The sequence below is a fragment of the Leishmania infantum genome, chromosome 19 (assembly GCF_000002875.2).
Source record: "Leishmania infantum JPCM5 genome chromosome 19".
In the NCBI taxonomy this organism is placed as follows: Eukaryota; Euglenozoa; class Kinetoplastea; order Trypanosomatida; family Trypanosomatidae; genus Leishmania; species Leishmania infantum.
The window spans coordinates 329,516-346,287 of record NC_009403.2 but is presented as its reverse complement, the minus strand read 5'-3'; the positions used below and the strand labels follow the sequence as shown (position 1 = coordinate 346,287).

Here is a 16,772-nt window from a genome sequence, read left to right as displayed (position 1 = left end):
AGATGAAAAGCAGAGAGCCAGAGAGGGAGGCGCTGAACCCTCGGCACGAGGGGGTGAGGACCGTGTGAGCGTATGCGCCCGTACTCGTGCTGCGATGGTTACCCTCTTTTGGCGTGTTGTTTCTTCCTTCTCGGTTCTCCTTGACTCGCTGTGTGCCAATCTGTGCGTGTGATGGGTGGGGTGGGAAGGACTTGAACCCAAACCTCCGCTGCAAGGGGGAGAGGAGGGGCAAAAAGGGCAAGGGGAAGGGGTGTGGAATAAGAAGCGCAAGGGCGCCGTGTGCGCGTGTCTGTGGGGGGGGGGAGGGTGGTGGATGGTCCTGGTGATTGACGACCAAGTTGAATTCGTCGGCGGGCATGCACACCAACAAGATAGAAGTGGGCGACGGACTAGGGCCAAGCACCGCCGCCGCGAAATTTAAGCACGGCGCGCGCCTTCAATGCCTATATATCGGAAGGATGTGCACCTATATGTACTCAGTCACGCGCTGAGTCAACGGAGAAGCAGGAGAGGAGGGACAGCGATCACAAAAGGGAGGGACATGAGAGCCGGAGAGTCGCCGAATACGCAACGGAGGCCGTCAGCGCACCATTGTGCGTGCCTCCTGCACAGATGTACCCCTATGCGTCAGTGAAGAGCAGAGGGGGTGGGGTGGCGAAGCGACGCGAAGAGAAGGGAGAGGGTGCGGCTGTGAGCAACAACAACAGCATCCTACGGGACACACACAATGGCAGCGCACACGCACCCATTCCGGAGAGGCCGTCTTCTTCCTTCCTCTTCAGCTCCGCGCTGAAAGTCGACGGCGGTCCCCGAAAAACAAAGGGGATGCAGCGCCGTTTTTCGCGTTTGTCGAACGCTACGCCGTTGTCCCCCCCCCGCCGCATGTGTGTGTCGCCTGAACTCCAATGGCGCGGCGCACAATGCGTTTGCATGCAATCTTACGTTCTGGTATGCTTAGTCGTTTCACGCGTCCTTAGATGGTGTCGCCTTCGCTTCGGGACATGCTGCGTGCACCGTCATATCTTGGCGTCTCTCTCGTCGCTGTCGCGAAGCGAGGCTGTCGGGTAGGAAAGGAGGGAAGAAGGAATGGGGGGGGGGAGGAACGCACTAAAAGGCGTGGATGTCACACAACATCTCGACACCTTGTTCTTCAAATCCTCTCCATCCAACACCACGCTCGCACGAGTACACGATACATTCTCGTAGAGACGACGACCAGGAGCCGCAAGCACACGCGCAGGTGTTTCTCTTCTTTCTCTTCGTGCTTGTGTTCACTGAAACACCGGAGGTGCACGTGGCACGCGGGGGTCGGCGTGATGGTGGTGAAGGAGGGGGCGGACAACAGGAGAGAAAACACACACACACACACACAGAGGGAACGAGCACTTAACATAACGAGTCACATACAAATACACAACAGCAAACAAGAAACGTCACAACCAAAACGAAAACAACAACGGTGACAGGGATATCCACCTCCCCCCTTCCCTCCCCTTTGCGAGAAGAGCAGTCCCTCGCTCGTGAAGGGGAGGGGCGAGAGAGGGGTGGTGGAGGGGGGGAGCGGGCGACGAAGCTCCAAACATGTCAGGCGAAGAGCGCCCTTTGGTTTCCAAAGAATTGAAAAACAATCGACGCGCACGGATGCACCCCGACCCCACCACACCCTTCGCACGACACCGCTGCCGAGCATGCGATAAGACGAAAGAGTGTGAGGGCATTCTCTGGTTACAGCACACCGCGCATTGCCTCCCTGTGCCCCCTTCCCCCCTCCCCAGCGTGTCGCCGTGAAACAGGGAGAGGGAGGTAGGACTTATCATCTTTTTGGCTGCCCATCCTCACTGCTCTTCCTGCCACCCGTTATGCACTTCGACACGCGCACAATGTGCCCTCCTTCCTAGACTACTCCGCTCTTTCTCCCCCCCTCCCACCCTTCTCGGAGCACACACACACAAGAAAAGGAGCGCGACAACGGCGCTGTTTCGTTACGCAACAAAGACGCACGCGCACCATCACCTCGAGGAAGGCGGTAGTTGAGTGGAGACAATGAATAGAGAGCGAGCGAGCGAGACGGACACAGAAGAAGAGTTATAAAGCTTGTCGCGTGGCACGGGCAAGAGGGAGTGCGCTGGGCGAGCGGCGCATCGGAGCGCAAGCAAGGTAGAGGGGGCGTTGAGGTGCGTCGGGAACACTGGTAAAGCAGGTTTCTCTTCGCTCCATAGCCCCCTCCTCTTCCAAACCCGCGCCCAGCCTTGCTACACTGCGCCAACCTTTTAGGCGACTCACACGACAAGTTACCGTGAACTTGGCCTCTGCGCCCCACCCCTCCTCAAGTACAGGGCTGGCGAGAAAGGAAGGGTATCCCGGCAAAGGGGCAAAAAGAGCCTCGCCCTCCTCCTTGGCGCGGTGGCTCACGGTTTGTTGCGCGCGTGCGAGAAAGAAACAAGGGAATCGACAGACTCAGCGCACCGCGCTTCACGCGACACGCGGCGCCTTCTCCTGCCTCTCTCCTCCCCGCCGTACCCGGCTCGTGATGGCAAAAAGAGAAGGGCGGCGAAGACAGCACACCAGAAACTGCACCGCGTCCTCGTGAGTGCGCGGTGCCGCCTTCGTTTCGCGCTGCCCTTGTCGTTACAGCGAGGCCGCGTAGCTCTGCATCATGCGGCTCACCTCATTTTGCACGTGCTCCTTGTAGTCGGCAATGTCGCCATTAAAGCGCTTTGCTTCGCCCTTCTCAACGATCCAGATTTCATCGGCGATCTGCGCCAGGAGCCGCAGGTCGTGCGAGACGACCACGACGGCACCCTCGAAGCTGTTGATGGCGTCGGCGAGGGCGTCGATGGACTCGATGTCCAGGTGGTTCGTCGGCTCATCGAGAATCATAAAGTGCGGGCGCTTGTATGCCATCCACGCGAACACCACACGCGACTTCTGCCCGTCCGAGAGCGTCTTCATCGGCGTCATCTGCGCTTTGCCAGACACGCCAAAGCGGCCCAGGGCACTGCGCAAAATCGGCGGCTGCGTCACCTCCGGGTATTCCTGCGACATCCACTCCAGCGGCGTCAGATCCATGTTGATTTGGTCCACAAAGTGCTGGTGGAAGCGGGCCATGACGCAGTGCGCGTTCTTCGCTACGTACCCGGCGGTCGGCTCCAGCTCGCGGCACATGAGCTTCGTCAGAGTCGTCTTACCAGCACCGTTGGGGCCAACGAGACATATGCGGGAATCCATGTTGACGCCGAGATCGAGGTTCGTGAAGAGGGACGGGCGACCCGGGTAGTTGAAGGAGACCTCTCGGAATTGCAGCATCGGCGGTGGCAGCGGGCCGGCGCACGGGAACTCGAAGTTGATGCGGCTGTCCTTGACGACCGCGTCCGTGAGACCGCCGCGGGTCATCTTCGCCAGCGTCTTCTCCTTGGACTGCGCCTGACGGGCGAGCTTGGCACTACCGTGACCGAAGCGAGCAATGTAATCCTTCATGTTCTTGATCTGGTTCTGCTCCCATTGGTACTTCTTCATCTGGTTGCTTTCCTTCTCTTCCCGGGTGATGCAATACTGGTCGTAGTTGCCGTCGTAGCAGTTAAGCTTCTTCAGGTGCATGTGGCAGATGTCCGTGCAGACGTTGTTCATGAAGTCTTGCGAGTGTGACACCATGAAGAGCGTCTTCTTGAACTTGCTGAGGTAGTTCTCGAGCCACACAACGGCCTCGATATCTAGGTGGTTCGTCGGCTCATCCAGCAGTAGCACGGTGGGGTTGATGAACAGCGCCTGCGCCAGCGAGATGCGCATACGCCAACCGCCGGAGAACGCCTTCGTCGGGCGCCGCTGCATCTCCTTCGTAAAGCCGAGACCGAACAAAATCTTGCCAGCGCGCGCGGCCGCCGTGTCGGCGTCGAGCTCGTCGAGACGCTTGTAGATGTCATCCAGACGGCTCAGCACGTGCGGGTCCTCCTGGTCACCGAGCGCCAGATCCTCCATCTCCGACTCGAGTTTCTCGCGCTCCTTGTCGACGGCGAGCACGGCGTCCAGCGCGGACATGTCGGAGGCCTCCACCTCTTGGGAAACGTAGTAGCGGTCCACGTGCGACGGGAAGGGAATCTCATGGCAGCCCAGCACGCGCAGCAACGTCGATTTGCCGCACCCGTTTGGGCCCACGAGGCCGTAGCGGTGCCCGCTCACGAGGTTGAGCGTCGCGTTCTCCAGGATGGCGTTGCCCTGATAGCTGATGTCAAGCTTCTCGACGAGTATGTCGTTCACGCCTTGGCGGTAGACGGGGTTGGCAAAGGAAACCATGGCTCCGGAGCTGTGCGGCTCCTCCTTGGCCGCTTCCGACTTCTTGCCAAGCGCGTTCGCCGTCGTCGGCGAACCGTTTGTGCTCTCAGTGTTGTCACCCACGTCCTTGTCCGCGCCTTCCTCGGAGCCTGCGGCGGCGGCGGCCTGCTTCTTTTTGAGGTACTTTGGCTTTCCCATTGTGGCTGCACTTCGTTTATCAGCTTCGTCGATGAGCGGCCACTTTCCGGAGAGCGGATGAGCGCGGCCGGTAACTCTGTGCGTGCTGCAGTTGGCGTGTGTTTTTTTTTTGGGGGGAGGGGAGGGGAGAAACAATGCAGCACACACCCGAGCAGGGATGGCAAACGTAAGGGGGAAGGGGGCAGGGGTGGGGAGCGATGTGTGCTTACGTGTGTTTGTATTGTGCACGTGTGTGTGTGTGAACCAAATCGAGAACCTTCGCGGGGGCACGCGTACACGTACACATACGTGAGGGTTGTGGTGCGCGCAGCAGTCGTCAGCGCGGAGAAGACAGATCGAGAAGGCTGGAGAAGGGGGAGGGGGAGGGGTGCGTCTCCCTCCAATGAGAAGCTATATACACTACACACACACACACACACACAGCCTACATATCCTTCACCTCCAACGGCACTCCCCCTGAGTGTGCCGTCACCGAAAAGAAGTGTTGCACCCGAGCGAGAGAGGGGCAAGAGACTACTCCACAGGAGCTCTTTGATCGGTTTTTGGCAGTTTGACCTCGTGCAATCCACTCACAATCGTGGTCGTGATGATGGCGGTGGGGCGGGAGACACACACACACACACACATTCATAGACAACAGCCAAGGAAAACGACTTCGGCAGTGTGCCAGCACAGGGAACACACTGTACCTAGCTCCGCTGTGTGAGCTGCGCAAGCGGGAGGCGCAGGACAGAAACAGTGAGCCATGACAGCATTATAAATGGCCACACGAGAGATCCATTACAGATAAGACAGGCCGTCGGCAACATTACCAGACAGAAAGTCACCACGCGCGAAGCCCATCGCCGTTTTACGCAGCTGAGGCGACGGGGGAGGCCTCTGCCACATGTTGCCGCTGCAGTTGCTCGTCCTTCTTCTGCTTGTGGCTTGCCGCTGCTGCGGCACGGCGCTTCTGCTCCTGGTCGAAGGCGCGCAGCCGCCTCAGCTCCTTCTTGCGTCGCTCCGGCAGATCCTTGATGTAGGAGCGCAACGACATCGGGATCCAGCGCTCAGGGTCTGGCTTGCCATCCATGTTCTTCGCAGGGCGACGCATGGCGCGGCGACGGCGCTGCGGCAGACCAGCACCACTGGCGGCGCGGCCTCCATCAGCGGCAGCGCCCTCCTGATCCACCACCGTCACGCGACGATACCCCAGTTCGCTCATGGCGGCGGCGCCGGGATTCCCGCGCACCAGCGCCTCGATCTGCTTATCCGACGGGGCGGTGTGACTGTTGCTGCCAGCGCCGCTCAGCGCCGCCGCGGCGTCCGCGTCGAGGGTGGCGATGACGCGCTTCGCCGCAGCCAAGTCCGTTTCGGCGAGGCATATGACCAGCAACGCCGTCACCTCGCGGTCCTTCTCCAGGCTTGCGTCCGCAGCTTGCACCGCTTTGAGCAGCTGCCCCACAGCAGCGTAGTGGCCGCGAGCCATGGCGAGGTCCTGGACGGCCCAGAGCAATACTGCCTTCTTTACAGCGATAGAGTAGCCACAAGTCGTGGCAGTGAGCCGCTCGCGCAGCAGCGCCATGGCAGCGTCGACGTCGCCAATCTGCGCCTCCCAGGCGGCCATCGTCATCACCGTCGTCGGACGCCGCGCCACTGTGGAGCCCTCCAGCGCTTTCAGCGTCTCCACGGCGTGCGCCAGGTCGCCCTGTTCGAGGAAGAGCTGGGCAGTGATGAGCTGCAGGAAGCGATGGCGCTTCCGGTTTCCGGCCTCCGAGCTCCCAGCACCCTGGTGCCGCGTAGCCTCCGCTTCGTAGTTGCGCACGCACTCCTGTACGTCACGCGCGCTGTCCGTCGCGGTCCTCGTGGGCCTCGAGGCCGACGACGGCGAGCTCGCTGGCAGGGACTTCTTCTTCTTGAGCTCGCGCACGGCCAGCACGAGACGCAGCGAGTGCGTCAGCTCGTTGTTCGGGTGCGCCTTCTCCATCTGCTCTACTGTGCGGGTGCAACGGTCGAGGGCGCCGGCGCTCAGCTGCAGCAGGGCCGTGTTGTACTGAACGGCGATGAGCTGCTTCGATGTGAGGCGCGGCAACACCTTGACGTGCTGGGCCGCCTTGAGCTTGCGGTGTGAGTCGAAGAAGTCCGCGCTGCGCTGCAGGGCCGTATACAGAATGCCGGCGACGGCGCTCGTGACGGCGGAGCTCGGCTTGTACGTGAGGATCAGATCAACAATGCGTCGCGCGTCATCTTCGCGGTGCCGCATGAAGGCAATGTACGCCTGCTGCACCCAGTTGCTGCACACCTCGTTGAAGAAACAGCGCTCCGGTGAGGTGGCGATAGAGCTGCTACCACCGATGCTCGTCGGTGCCCCGAGCTGGACGCCGAGCTGTGCCTGCAGCACCTCACTGCTAGCAGCAAGCGCATCCTTCAGAGAGCGCAGCTTGCTCTTCGGGAAGATGGCAGCGCACAGTTGCTCTGCTTGGAGTAGAGTGGCCTGCGCGGCCTCGTAGTTTTGCGCCTCCACCTGAGCGGTGGCAAGATTAAAGAGCAGGTCAGGTGTCTTCTCGTCCGCCTCATCACGCACCACCGCCGCAACCTTCTCCGGCGCACAGGCGGATAGAGAGGCCGTGTAGTTGGTGAGCAGCTCCTGTTTCTCCACGTCGTCGCGGTAGGCACCGTCGGCTACGAGTTCCGCGTACATGGCGGCCGCCTCGGCGTACTCCTCGAGGTTGTAGTGGATCTGGGCCAGCAGGTGGCGGGCCGCCGCGGACATGGGCCCCCTTTGCTGCCGCTCTTGCAGCTCCGCCCTGGCCTCAGTGTATTGCATGAGACGGTAATGGCAGTAGGCCTTGTGCAGGTGGAAGGTCGCGCTGTTTTTGAAGGGCGTTGCCTCGAGCTGGAGGTTTTCTAGCACGCTCAGCGCAGCAGCGAACCGCCCGCTGTGGAGCAGGGCGACAGACTTGCACTGCATCGCGTACACGTGGTTCGGCTGCAAGGACAAGATGCGTTCCGCCGTGGAGGCGATTTTGGAAGCTTGCACGTCGTCGGACGTCGTCTGCTTCCGCAGCGTCTTTTCCAGCTTTAACACCTCGGACATGGACGTCGGTTGACGGTGTGGGAGGGTGTGAGGCGAGGGGTCGGGAGAGGAGCAGTGAAAAGACAGAAGAGCGCTAGAGGGTGCACAGAGACCCACAGAGCTTCGTTGAAAATGGTAGGACTTGTGCGTTGACCAAAGTAAAGAGCGCGCGCGTGCAAGGAACGAGGGGTCGGATGGGAGCGTGCGTGCGTGCGTGCGTGTGTGTGTGTGTGTATGTGGCAAGGAAGCGAAGAGAGTAGGAGAAGTGGAGAGAGGAGAGGAGCGGACCAATGGCAGAAACGAATGCAACTCGAGGAGAGCAGGTCTCTCTGCGTGTGCGTGTGTGGATATAAAGCTGCGTTGACGCAACGTGCTCTCCGCATCTCCTCTTCTGGCCTCTGAGGGAAGAAGACGCGCCTAAAACGTGAGAGTTGGTTTCTAGCGCTGCAACGCCAACAGTTGACTCCCGTTTTTGTTTTGTTTTCGGAGGGGGGATGAGTGAGGTATGTCGGCGTGCGTGTTTTTCTTTTGAAGGATTGAAGGGATAGGTGAGTAAACGCATGCGGCTCGCAAAACTGCGAGCACAGGACGCTCGGGCGGGGGCAAGACGGCAAGAAGGAGGGCATCAGGGGGTTTGTTGACCCCTTGCTCTGCATCGACAGCCACCGTGCGCGCACCCCGTCTTCCTTGCTGCCTATGATCACACAATTACCTTCCTCACGCATGGCGCCCGCAAGAAGGGAGTGCATGGCCTCAAAAGTGGCGCGTGCGCCACTTATCATTCGTGATAAACGTGCCCCACCGGTTCGGCGCGACGGCTTGCTCCGTGTCCACGTGGCGACGCACCTCCAACTCACGCCACTCCCTCCATCGCGGCGAGCACCATCGGCTGTACTGCCAGTTTCGGTAGAACATGGCGTAGTGCGAGCCGAGCTCCTTCTCCAGCATGACCGACACCATGCCCCACAGCAGGTGGTACAGCGTCAGCGTCCACATCACGTTATACCAGTCGAGGTCCTCCGTCACACGGCCGAAGATCGTCGGCATCCACGGGTTCGCGCAGCCGCGGCGCGCCCGGTGGTACTCCCAGAGGGCAAGACGATAGGCTCTGCTGCGCGCTGGCAGGTAACGGCGCGCCGTGGTCGTGCACAGCACCGTGCCTATGGCCCAGAGCGACATGTTCGACAGCGCGGACAGCGTGTTCACCTGCGTCACTGTTTTTTTGTTTTTGCTCCACAACGACTCAGAGAGGAGTACCTGATGCGTGAAGGTGATGGCGGCGGCAGGCAGGGCGATGAGTCCGTTGCGATTCAAGAAGCCGCGCCAACCGCGTCCGTCCGTCACTCGACCACCAAGCACAACGGCATTGCAGACGAGGGAGACGCAGAAGGTGGTCGTGCCGACGAAGGCGGCGCAGCGGAGGCCGCAACACACGGTACACTTACGGCGCGGCTCATACTCCTGAAACGGTTCCACCGGCGCGCGCGGTCGCTGCGTCTGACCAAGCTCCATCTCGCGCAGCGTGCACGGGTGTGCTAGCAAGAGAGAGAGAAACAAAGGGGCGAGATAAAGAAGAAGCAGAGAAGGGGGCGAGGGGTTCGTGAACGGTCGAAGATGCCGCTGCTCTTGCTCAGCTCTGTGAGCGTGTGCTGTACGCATGCGCGCTGGCGCTTTCTCTCTCTCTCCCCTTCCCTCCCTCACTCTAGCTCTGGAGGAGGAGGAGGAGGGAGCGTCTCAGCTTGACCGGCCCACCAAAGCAGAAAGCACGACAACGAAGACACAAGAAAGGGGTGAGGGTGCCACGGCGCACCACCCCCGGAGTCCCGGATGGCGATCGAGGCCAAGAGAGCACACCTACACCCGAGGATGCTCATGTGCAGGCCCACGCACATTTCCTTCAGCAAGAAGAGAGGGAACGAATGTGACGCAGAGGAGGGTGGGCGTTCGTGGTGGTGGGGAAGAGGGGAGGGGGCGAGAGTTCGGAGCAAACGCAGGAGGAACACACATTTAAACGATGCCCTCTTCCCCCCTCCCCCACACACACACATCCGCACACACACACACACACACGCGAACAAGAAGCCAATGATGTGCGGTGGATGTATCGAGCGTGTTCGCACTCGCCCTCCTCCGATCTTCTACCCGAGCGTCACCCCATGCGAGCTGTTCGCTTTTCTTGTGGAGGGAGCAGGAGGAGAGGCGCCGACTACCAAATGTACCACAGGAAGAACAGAAGCAGCGCGATCCCGCCGTACACCAGCCACGCATCCGCCTTGTTCCGCCGTACAATCTGCAGAATTGTCATGTTCGACACGCCCAGGGTCTCCAGCAAATTACCAAGCTTGCTACCTACACCGCCAAGTCGGCGACCTTGATCTTGAAGGGCCGCCAGCACATCGCGGCTCTCCGACTCCATTGCCTGCATGCGCTGCCGAGCGTACTGCAGGCTCTTTTTCTCGCGCTCCAGGTGGTCCATCGCTTCGTAGTTTTGGCGGTACGCCCCGGCGCCATTGCCGACAAGCGACTTCAGATCAGACACGTAGGTGGCCTGCTGCTCCGCCTTCTTGGCGTAGCGGTGCAGTGCCGTTTCGATTAGCTTCACCTCCGATAGCACCTGCTCGGCGCGTCGTCGTTGTAGCGGTGTAACGTTTTGCGAGCACCCGGCGCCGGCGCGAGCGTGCAGCGTGGCGCCGCTGGAGGACACGGCGGTGGTGCCGGCGAAGCTGTTCATGGTGCCTTGCGCCAAAGGCCGCACGCGGTCGGAAACCTCGTGCATGAGTCTCTGGGCTAAGTCATAGTCCACCATGGCGCCGCGCTCGGCTTGCTCGGCAAGCGTGCTCAGCGTTTTCAGTGTGTTCTTCGCCTGTCGCAGCTCCCCCTCCACAGTGCCGCTTGCGTCCACCACCGCCGCCATGTGAACGACTACCGTTGGTTGGTGCTGTATCACCGCCTCTTCTCTCGGAGTGATAAGAAAATCTGGGTTACGTGCCCCACCCCCTCTTGTATGTCAAGGGTCGTGGTGCTCAGCTTAGAACAGCGGCGGCACTCTACCAGAGCTGCACGTACTCGTCTTGCGCTGTGGTGAGCTTTCCGTGGAGAGGGGAGGGGATGGGGTTGCACACGAAGAGGACGGCAGCAAGAATAGATCCACGTGGATGTGCAGAGAGACGACAGACCACAAGCGCTCTGAGCGGCGTTAGGGTTTCCCCGTGGACGGCACGACAAGAGAGGGATGGAGAGTGGGACAGGACAGCAACGCAGAAATCATCGTCATCAGCGACGCAAGTGATGGTGATGAGAGGGTACGTTCCACGCGATTGAGCAGAGAAGAGCGCTGCTTCGCGCTTCAGCAACGAAGGCGGTGGCTTCGCATGCACAAGCAGACAGACGCACGCCCGCGTGCACGGCTAAAATCCGTGAGCCGGCGGTGCGGCATATCGCGTGCCCAGAGGCAGCTTAGAGTGAGTGAGACAATCTACATCAAGCACGACACAAGTACACGGCTGTCGCTGATGTGACCATCTCGGCACACCCCCCTTCTCCCCTTTCTCCTGCCTCTCTCACCCCTACGTCCCTGGCCATGGGATGGATAGATAGCTGAATGCGTGAACCGAGGAGACGCGTGCCAGCTTTCCTTCACGGATACGCACGTGGGCTGTTTTGTGTGTATGCCGCGTCCACGGATACGATTTTCCTTTTCCGGTCACGACCAATGCGCAATGCACTCATCCAAAAACGAAAACAAAGGGGTTCGACCTTGCATATGCACACCCTCTCACACGCACAGATGTCAGTGGACCAGCAGTTATCCCGCGTTTCCCTACCCACATCTTGTGCACAGGCGCTCGACTACCACGCGCCTAGTCCGACAAGTACAAGAGGATGCAGAAAAGCCATACGGAGGATGTGATGATGCTGCTGAGGTACATAAAAAACATCATGTGCGAGTAGTCGCGGACGTGATATTCACGCATGGTGCAGATCAGCGTCGAGTTGATGGCGGTAGGCGATATGATGGCCACCAGCATCGAGAGCAAGAATGGCTTCTCGCTTGGCATGAGACCCGCCTTCACAAGAATGTGCAGGGCAAGGAAGCAGATGCACGGAATAATCACGAGCCGCGTCACCACTGCGCAGCATGTGAAGAGAATCTGCGGCTGCACCCTCGAGGTGATCCAATAACGAAGGGCGTTGACTCCTGTTCCGGGCTGCGACGCGGACACGTCAAAGACGGTGCCGTCTGCGCTCGTCGGCAGTGGGGCAGATGTGGTGGGAGACGATATTGTCACCTGCGCCCTCTTCGCCGACGATGTCGGGTGGGCCTTGGGGCGGCTGGCCGCGACGGAGGAGCCCAGCACCACCAGATGCAGCGGGATGGCACCCTTGCCGACGAGGGCCATGCCACCGACGAAGGGCTCGCCAAAAGGGCTCTTTGCCAGCCGCTGCAGTGGCGGTGTAAGGGAGATAATGAGGGCGATGATGCTGCTCAGCACTGTTGGGGACTGGATCGAGGTGAGAGCGATCCGGCCCAGACGCTTGAGACGATCGTCCCTCGGCTTCAACTTCGAATTTGTAATGCGCATCTCATCATCTAGCAGAATCCCAGGGGACCCTGGTGGCAGCATGATCGGCTTATCACTTGCCTGCGCCGGCCGATACCACTCGAGTTGCTCATGCGCGGTGGCATGGCCCTGCTGCGCCGCTGCTGCCGTGTGCGGCGACGACTGCGCCTTTTCCTTGCCCTCCGCTTCGCCGTCGACACGCCCATCCATGCTGTACGGACGCCGCCTGGCCACCAACTCCTCATCATTGGCCTCCTCAGACTCCACTTCCTTCGTCTTCGCGTAGGCGATCATGGGGTCACCGAGAGCCCACAGCCCTATCGAGCAGACCACGTTGTACAGGAAGATGTAGGACTGCGCGTCCACGACGGCAGCCCCTGTGAACCACTCGATGCCCTTCAGGTTAAGCAGCACGCTCACGGGGAACGTGAGGCCATTCTGGAAGGAGCTGGCAAGGATTACGACGAAGTGGTACTCCCTTCTGAGAACGGCACGCACCAGCATCGAGGACAGGAAGCCGATCCCCATCGGCAGCAGCGCAAATAACGGTGCCCAATAGAATTTGCTCAGCTGCTCCCACGTCACGTTCATGGACAGGTTTGCGAACAGCAGACAGGGGAGAAACACCCTCGCGGAAATGTAACTGAGACCTGTCAGAGTTTCTTTCGGGTTAGAGAAGTACCTCGAGACGAGCATGCCCGCGAGGGCGCACAGTATGATCTTGCCCACCGTTGTGGCGGTGATGAGCATCATACCCAAGTACAGGTCTCCCATTTTTGTTGTTCTGTGGTCTCGCGTATGATGAGCTGCGCGACTTTGGCGCCCGTGGACCCCAAGAGATGAAATAGCAATGCAAGCTGTCGCGGTGGCGCTGGCACCAAGTACAAGGAAACAAAACAGAAGCAGTTAACCTCCTTGTGGAGAGGAGAGCTATAGATAAGACGGCGATTGCGAGAGAAGTAGGTCTTAACCTGCGCCTGCATGCCCCTGTGTCAGGCACCGTCAGCGGCGCACTAGAGACGAGCAGAGACGACACAAGTAATAGGGGTAAAACAGAATGCGCCAGTCCTCTCAACAACAACAAATCACGCGCGGGACGCAGTCCGTGCAAGCGCTCACCTACGCCGTCGCTGACACCGTCCTCCGCCACGCCTAGCAACGAGTGCGCGCTATGTGCGTCGTTCTTTCGAACAATGGAGGTGCGGGTGCGAGTCGAGGAGCGCAGGGCGGGGGCAGGATGCCAACCGAGAAACCGAAAAAGAAGTGAACAATAGAGACCTCGCCCCCCTTCCTCCACTCCCCCCCAAAAAAAAAAAACGACAGCTGAAACACTTTTTGAATCGGCCTGGGAAGGCCCCACCCCTGAGCGTGAGAACGGCTTTCAGATGTGCAGGTGTCACGAATGCGCAGGGTCGCAAGCGAACAGGCTCACGAACAAAAAAACGTAGCAGGCGCGTGCGTAGACGACAATGCGTCTCCTGTCGTTGGTCTTGCTTTTGTCTAGTGCACTGTCCCCTTCCGATGTGGGGCCTCCTCCTCCCTGAACGAGTAGAGCAATGGGGAAGAGGGAGGCAGCTCAGCAGGAGGGAGGGAGGGTGGGGAGGGAAGGAGGGGGGAGCGACCCAGCGACAAGGGCGAAAGAAAAGTCGATGCGTGCGTGGCGCGATCCACAAGCGTGACTGAGGCCGTACACCAGCTCGCTAGACCCCTCCTTCGTACGTGGCACACAGAAGAAAAATATGTCGCAGGTTTGCGTATATACTTTTCCTGCCTGCATTAGTGAAGGCAGAGAGAACAGGGGAGACGGTGGGCATAAACTGAAGAGCACGCTCTCTCAGACACGGGGAAAGAGTAGAGGCCAGTGGTCACACGCTGCTAGCTTCCCACGGAGAGCGCCGCTGCTCTGCTTGCATCCGTCAACCTCTGAGCAGTGTGTAAGGCACTTGTCGTCCATGTCTTCCTAAAGCACCAGCTGACATGGCGCGTGTAGGTGCTCCGCGCAGCACTATGCTGGCAACGAACCCAGCGTTCGCCATGGACATGAGCGCAGTCACTGACGTTCACACGTCTGCCGCCTTCCTTTATCAGTTTGTTGGTTAGCGCCGAACTCAACGAACAGCTTTGCAGTTAAGTGCGCCCGATCCATGATGGCCTCACGCTGCACACCTCGTCGTCAGTGTGTCGGATTCGGTGGAGACGCCTGAAGACGGCTAAGAACAACGACGAAAAAAAAAAGACAAAGAAAACCAAAGAAAGAGACGCACGGGTGCACGCCGAGGTGCAATGCTGATGGTGATGATCGTAGTGGGGCGGGGAAGCGGGATCGAGGTGGTCTCGGGTGTGCGTCGCAGTGTCAAGCTTCCCTGCCCTCTGTTGTATGCTCGCCAGATGCCTCCGCAGACTTCATCGACTAAGCTATGGGCTCGCAAAACCACAAAGAAATCAACCGCTCACCTCTTTTCGTTTTCGCCTCCCCCCCCGCCACGCACACACGCACACCGCGGCGCAACTCTGCGCATGGCTCTCGGCGCTTTGTGGTTACTGAGATGTTTGCGCGGTGTCCCGCTCCACGCTTCGCTTCGCCTACGAAAGTCGTGAGCGCAGTACCTTTCTCTCTCTATCGCGCGCGCGCGCGGGCGCAGGCGTTACTTGACACGGTACACGTGGATTCGCTGAATCTGCTCCGCCATCTCGCTGGCCTCTTCCCCTTCCTCCTCATCTTCTTCGCTACCGTGATGATGGTAGTGGTCGCGACTGCGTCCGCGATGGTGATCCTCATCGTGCTTGTCCCCGTCGCTGCCGTTGTCACAGCCCTCGCAAGACAACGTGCGCATCGCCAGAAAGTCGGAGGCCACATCCGCTGTATCAAACGGCTCCACGTACGAGGCCAACCACGCCAGCGGCGTTGACGTGCCTCTGGCATCCTTTCCATTCTCCAGCTGCCACGCCTGCAACCACACCTCGTCTGTGAAGGTGCCGAGTGTTACCTCGAGAGCTGGGCTGCACACAAGAAACTGCCCAGAGCGGTGCACGAGGCGGCGCAGCTTCAGCCAGCAGCGGGCGTGCTCTACCGCTGTGGTGCAGAAGTACTCAAATACGTTGTGCATCACCACGAGGGAGCTGTCAGAGAGGGCAGAGGCGGCAGCACCCTCGAAGCAGTCACTTTGTAGGAGCTGAATGCTCGACGACACATCCGGCAGCTTCGCGTCGACGCCGTCAGCCGCAGCGGGCTGCGGCGTCGAGTCCAGCTTCGGTGCGTGGCGACGCCGCTGCGCAAAGAAGCGACGCGCAACGTCCTGGGAGATCTTCACGAACGTCGCATCCAACTCGATGCCGACGAGGTTCACCTCCGGTGCCGCGTCACCAGCGGCCGCATCCATGGCCACAGCCTGCGCTGGTGCAAGAAGACCCCGTTGCAGCGCAAACGCACATGCCCACAGCACGATACCGAGCCGAGAGCCGACGTCTGCGATGGACAGCGGCCGCGATGCCTCGTCAGACGCGACGACTACGTCGAGAAGGTGCGGCAGGAGAAAGCAACTGAGGTAGACGAGCTGGTCTTGCGAGAAGGAGTGAGTGATGAACTCCACCAGTCCGAGATCAGTGCTGCCGCAGCGGCAGCAGTACTCCCGCGCCAACTTCTTCGCCTCCACGAGCTTCTCGATATCGCCCTCCGCGTACAGGAACGCATCCACGGCGTACACAGGCGCCGCGACCACCGCAGCGCCGCTATGGACGCTGTTGCTCGTCGGTGCGGATGACGACGCCTCACCGCTGGGAGAGCGAGCCCGCTTCCAAGAAGTGGTGCCCGCACAACTGGATTGCGGCGCTTGTCGCTCTGCTGTGCCAGCAGGGAGAGTGGGTTCCACTACCGCACCGAACGGCATACGCCGCTTAAGGAAGTCGCGCACGAGGTTGAGGCACCGATCCACCTCGCTGACCGCACCGGCGAACGCCTCTTCATCCGTATCGTTTTCGCCTTCCACGTCGTCGCCCCCGCTAGGCAACGATGGCGGGGCGCCAGAGGAGGAAGGGAGAGATGCAAGAGCAGTAGCGGCGCCGTTGAGACAGCGTGTGCTGCACTTCTCTCGCCGCTCCTGCTTGCCGTATTCTCTCAGCATGGCGCAGAGCCGGTCCACCTCAGCCGGCTTCCAGCTGCCTAGCTGGTGCTTCTCCAGAGTCGGTTTTAACGCCGACAGCATCGATGCCACACGTTCCATTGCCCGTCTGCGGAGCTTATTCGACAGCGAAGAGTGCGGTGAGATTATCTAGCATGAGAGGAAAAGGGGAGAGATGAGAGCGACTGGGTCTGTGCCTTCGCTGTTTGTGCGTGAGAGGAGGATGGAACGATGCGAAGGTCATGTGGTGAGAAAGACGGCGCCTTTCCATGCAGAGAGGTGGCACACAGGGGTGGGTGGAGGGAGAACGAGCAGAGCAGAGGGGCACACAAAATGAGAGAAAGTGATGCATGAGAGGTGCTGAGCATTCCTCACCGCCCCCGCCAGGGAGTTTCGGGGGGGGGAGCAGGAGAAGGGGGGAGGGAAGCATATGAAAAAAGAAAAAGAAGCACGCATGAGCGTGCGAGCATCTCTCCCCACCCCGCTCCACCTCGCATCGCGAGCGGTTCATGGATAAATCGTACCTGCACACGACGTGGAGGGTGCGCCGGCGCATTTCCTGAGAGGAGG

The 16,772-nt window shown here is 60.1% G+C and overlaps 6 protein-coding genes across 6 annotated transcripts; all 6 read right to left on the bottom strand.

Moving 5' to 3' along the window:
• Positions 1 to 2,628: 2,628 nt before the first annotated feature.
• On the bottom strand, positions 2,629 to 4,467 carry putative ABCF2 (ATP-binding cassette protein subfamily F, member 2; the record flags this gene model as incomplete). Its single annotated transcript, XM_001465004.1, has 1 exon — positions 2,629 to 4,467. One exon carries the CDS (start codon positions 4,465 to 4,467, stop codon positions 2,629 to 2,631), a length of 1,839 nt encoding a protein of 612 aa, XP_001465041.1.
• An 850-nt stretch (positions 4,468 to 5,317) lies between these two features.
• LINJ_19_0790 (putative signal recognition particle protein) lies at positions 5,318 to 7,543 on the bottom strand (the record flags this gene model as incomplete). The annotated part of the gene is made up of 1 exon (XM_001465003.1): positions 5,318 to 7,543. One exon carries the CDS (start codon positions 7,541 to 7,543, stop codon positions 5,318 to 5,320), a length of 2,226 nt encoding a protein of 741 aa, XP_001465040.1.
• A 732-nt stretch (positions 7,544 to 8,275) lies between these two features.
• On the bottom strand, positions 8,276 to 9,034 carry LINJ_19_0780 (conserved hypothetical protein; the record flags this gene model as incomplete). Its single annotated transcript, XM_001465002.1, has 1 exon — positions 8,276 to 9,034. The coding sequence occupies one exon, from the start codon at positions 9,032 to 9,034 to the stop codon at positions 8,276 to 8,278; it is 759 nt and encodes a 252-aa protein (XP_001465039.1).
• Positions 9,035 to 9,728: 694 nt separating this feature from the next.
• Positions 9,729 to 10,436, bottom strand: LINJ_19_0770 (putative SNARE protein; the record flags this gene model as incomplete). The annotated part of the gene is made up of 1 exon (XM_001465001.1): positions 9,729 to 10,436. The coding sequence occupies one exon, from the start codon at positions 10,434 to 10,436 to the stop codon at positions 9,729 to 9,731; it is 708 nt and encodes a 235-aa protein (XP_001465038.1).
• A 946-nt stretch (positions 10,437 to 11,382) lies between these two features.
• Positions 11,383 to 12,858, bottom strand: LINJ_19_0760 (putative transporter; the record flags this gene model as incomplete). The annotated part of the gene is made up of 1 exon (XM_001465000.1): positions 11,383 to 12,858. The coding sequence occupies one exon, from the start codon at positions 12,856 to 12,858 to the stop codon at positions 11,383 to 11,385; it is 1,476 nt and encodes a 491-aa protein (XP_001465037.1).
• A 1,871-nt stretch (positions 12,859 to 14,729) lies between these two features.
• On the bottom strand, positions 14,730 to 16,304 carry LINJ_19_0750 (conserved hypothetical protein; the record flags this gene model as incomplete). The annotated part of the gene is made up of 1 exon (XM_001464999.1): positions 14,730 to 16,304. One exon carries the CDS (start codon positions 16,302 to 16,304, stop codon positions 14,730 to 14,732), a length of 1,575 nt encoding a protein of 524 aa, XP_001465036.1.
• Between the last annotated feature and the right edge of the window lie 468 nt (positions 16,305 to 16,772).